Genomic DNA, 3,365 nt, shown 5'->3' with positions numbered 1-3,365 from the left:
CTTACTAACCAAGTCTGTGATTATTAAATCTGTTGTTTTCTTAGGTGTACACAGATCCTGGACATTTTTTAATTGAATAACCTGTATCCTGCTGAGCAAGAAACCAGATTTGAGTTACTTTTTTTTTCTTTTTTTCTTCCTTCCTGATTGGAAGAGCACAGTAGGGGCTCCCTGTTCACTTCAGTAAGTATTGCTGTGAAAATAATACTCGGCTGGCCTAAAACCTTGTTGGGTTTGGCTATATTTGAACTAGTGTATTTGCTGAAGTAGGAATGATACTAGTAAGGGTTTTGATGGCATTTCTTCCCTGAAGGGAAGGGGAGTATCGTTTTCAAAACGGTAAGAAATGAGTTGGCAAAGATTGTAAAGGAATGGATAAAATAAGGGTTAGGATATACATTTAAGATACCAATGAAAACAAATTTACAAAAACGAGCTTTCTCTGCATGAGTGACTGGAGCTACTTTTTTTTTTTCTTTGTTTCTTTTTTATAAACAAATAATTACGTAGCTAGAGATCTAGTCTTCTAGTTGTTTAAAACCAAATATTGTTTTGAGCTTCCATTCTGAGATGTTTTTTTGAAAACCTGTGCTGACTAAAAAGTTTTTGCTATCATAGCTGTATTGACAGGACAGAGATCAATGCTGCTCTTTGTTTTATCAGTTCAAGAAAAATACTGCTAGGACTGGTTGAAGATGTAGGTCTGTGACCTTATGTGCCTCTTTAGTTGGCTTGTCATCAATTATGTAATAAATTTCTGGTTATATTAGGCATGTTAAATTCCTACTCCTAAATTTTCCTAAAAAAGCTATAGAGTTTGTATTAATGGCCTTTGTATTTTGTTTATTGAATGTCAAGGTTTACTTCCTTGGATAAAATGGTATGGCTTTTCATTAATACAGATACCAGAATAAGAACCTACTTTGTGTTAGAGTCAATGAACTTGCCCTTCAACTTAACCCCTTTAAATGCCTTGTTTTTACCTGTTCTTTTTTCTAGATGTCAGTTTGCTGCTAATGGGTGTAAGTAAATTAGATGTCTTGTACAGAAAGCTTCTCCTCACTAAACTTTTCATCAGAGGATGGGGAAAGCCAGAGGATCTGAAAAGGTGACTTGTTAGAAAATAACAGCTTGAACAATACTTTATATTAAAATAAAATAACAATCTTTGAAATACCAACAATTGTTACTGTCCTATATTTTTTTTAAAAAAAAAGTGTTAAAGTTTCTTTTGTTCAGGAAATCATGTGTCTCTGTACCGAGGGAGGAGCTGGATGTAAACCAAGTCTTAAAGGGATTTGCTAAGTGGTTATGTTTAAAGAGGCTTTTCTTGAAAGAATGTATATGTGTCCAATTATATTTTTCGTTTATGCATATATGATAATATACTTCAAGCTGCATCTCTGAGAAGTGTTTTCTAGAAGCAAAACCTACTTAATTTTTGCAGAGGAATTGTTCTGTTTAACATGAAAGAGGATCTTGCTAGCTTTCTGTAGCTTCTTAATAATAATGGGCTTTAAAAGGGTAAGATGTAATCAGAAGTTTCTCTCATAGCCCAGAGTAATAGACTCATTCTCTTCAGATGTCCTGAAAATAAGAGAAAAAAAAAAATGGAAGTACCTCTTAACTAATAAAAATCAGCAAATATTTTAAAATTATTATTGAGTAACGCTTGGAAGTTGAGCACTTGGATTTCTAAAGTTTAAAAATTAAGGGAGTGAATAGGTATATGCTGTATCATATAGTATTTAAATAGGAAATGATAAATCTCTATTTAATAAGCTAATTCTTATGTATTTGAAAAATAAATAAAGAATTTGTTTTAAAAAATACTGAAATAAAATTTTGTTCACTGTGGATAGCAGCGGAATTATGTTGGGGGTTGTTTTATTTTTAAGTCCAAGTGAAACATTGGTTAGCTTCACAACAGCTCATCTTGAAATGGCACTTGGATTGCTTTGTATGTCTGTCTTCAGTTGATTTTTCTCTTAAGTAGCAGACTTTCTTGCAAAATGAGAATATTAGATTTTTAAAATGTTTAGTTTACTTTTGTTGGAAAAAGCAAAAAAATGTGGGTTTTGTTTTGATAACAACATTTCTATATCCTGTTATGTGTGTGTCTGTCTGAAATGGGGCATTTTAATGCTATCAAAACCCTCTCTTAAAATCTTTTAGGTTCTTGGTGAGACATGATGAAGTTTCACTCGCCCATCCCCATCTCCCCCCAACACAATTGCTATATAGGGCAACTCCTGCTGTTAGCTGTTGCAATACTAGGCAAGGCTTTTCTCTTGCATGGGGTCTATAAGGGTAATCACACTAATGTCAAACAGCAATAAAGAAGCATTGCTCATAGTAATAATGGTACCAGCTATGGCTCTTCCTTTTTCATAGTGGGGGGAAAAAAACCTCTCACATGAGATCAAAAGCTGTGGGGGAAACACGAAGCAGGCTTGCTAGCCTGCTGGTCTGAAAAGTGGAAAAAGTATTTGTTCTATGTATTGCCCCTGAATAGGAAGAAAATGATCTGTTTTCCAGAAGTCTGGTTTCACCTGGATGAAGAAAGAATACCATGTTCTCCTGACTCCTCATACTGGCTAGTGGGAGGAGGAGGGAGTACCACTCCCTAGTGTGCATGCCCTGTCATGACAAAAACAGTGTCAACGTTGTCCATCTCTCCATCACCACTGTGAAGCTCCATTAGAATAAATTATAATATTGGTTATATTTCAAGCATTAACTGAACTTGGTACTACAGACTACCCTGCCTAGATGTAATCTGAAGTTTTATGTGCACACCATTGGTGTGGTGACTGTTGATATCCTAATGCTTTATCCTCAACTTATTAGCAAGAGTTGAAATTCCTCAACACATGCAAGATCTAGCCTTCAATATCCTAACTATGGAGGAAATACAGAAATGCAGTATTTTTAGAAGATTTTAGGATCTCTTCATTAGCTTACCCTCTACACATATCTCATACCTGTACCCTTATTTTCTCGGAAGTACTTAATGTGCCTGCTGTTCTGTATGAGAAAAGCAAAGGCTACATAGTGGAGCTATTTTTGATATGGTGGTAGAATGGATTTTCTTTCTGTCCTTTTGGTTCGGTTTTCTCTGGTGTTGGGAAGGTGAACAGATCGTTCCTGTTATACTACTGTCCTGTACTTTCCACCCAAATCTGATGTTTTAGTTGGTCAGGTAACATTGTTGTGTGTATTTACAACTGTAAGAATGAGCAAGTTATTCTTAGTGTAGAATACTTAAGGTTGAGAGGGCAATCTTGAGGGCATCTAATCCAAATCCCTGTTCAAAACAAAGCTGACTTCTTGGTTGATTCAAGTCACTTGGCACCTCATCAATT

The 3,365-nt window shown here is 35.2% G+C and overlaps 1 protein-coding gene across 1 annotated transcript in view; it reads left to right on the top strand.

The window, feature by feature from the left end:
• Positions 1–1,016: 1,016 nt before the first annotated feature.
• The window catches only part of LOC104292103 (chromosome unknown open reading frame, human C4orf29), a 19,569-nt gene continuing 17,220 nt past the window's right edge, over positions 1,017–3,365 (top strand). The window contains exon 1 of the mRNA XM_009891425.1: positions 1,017–1,108. Coding sequence (XP_009889727.1) covers positions 1,017–1,108 — 92 coding nt within the window. The remainder of the gene's footprint in view (positions 1,109–3,365) is intronic.

This window comes from Charadrius vociferus, unplaced genomic scaffold (genome assembly GCF_000708025.1).
Source record: "Charadrius vociferus isolate BGI_N301 unplaced genomic scaffold, ASM70802v2 scaffold159, whole genome shotgun sequence".
Lineage (NCBI taxonomy): Eukaryota > Metazoa > Chordata > Aves > Charadriiformes > Charadriidae > Charadrius > Charadrius vociferus.
Note: the sequence above shows the minus strand (reverse complement) of the source record. Positions and strands in the feature narration are given on the sequence as shown.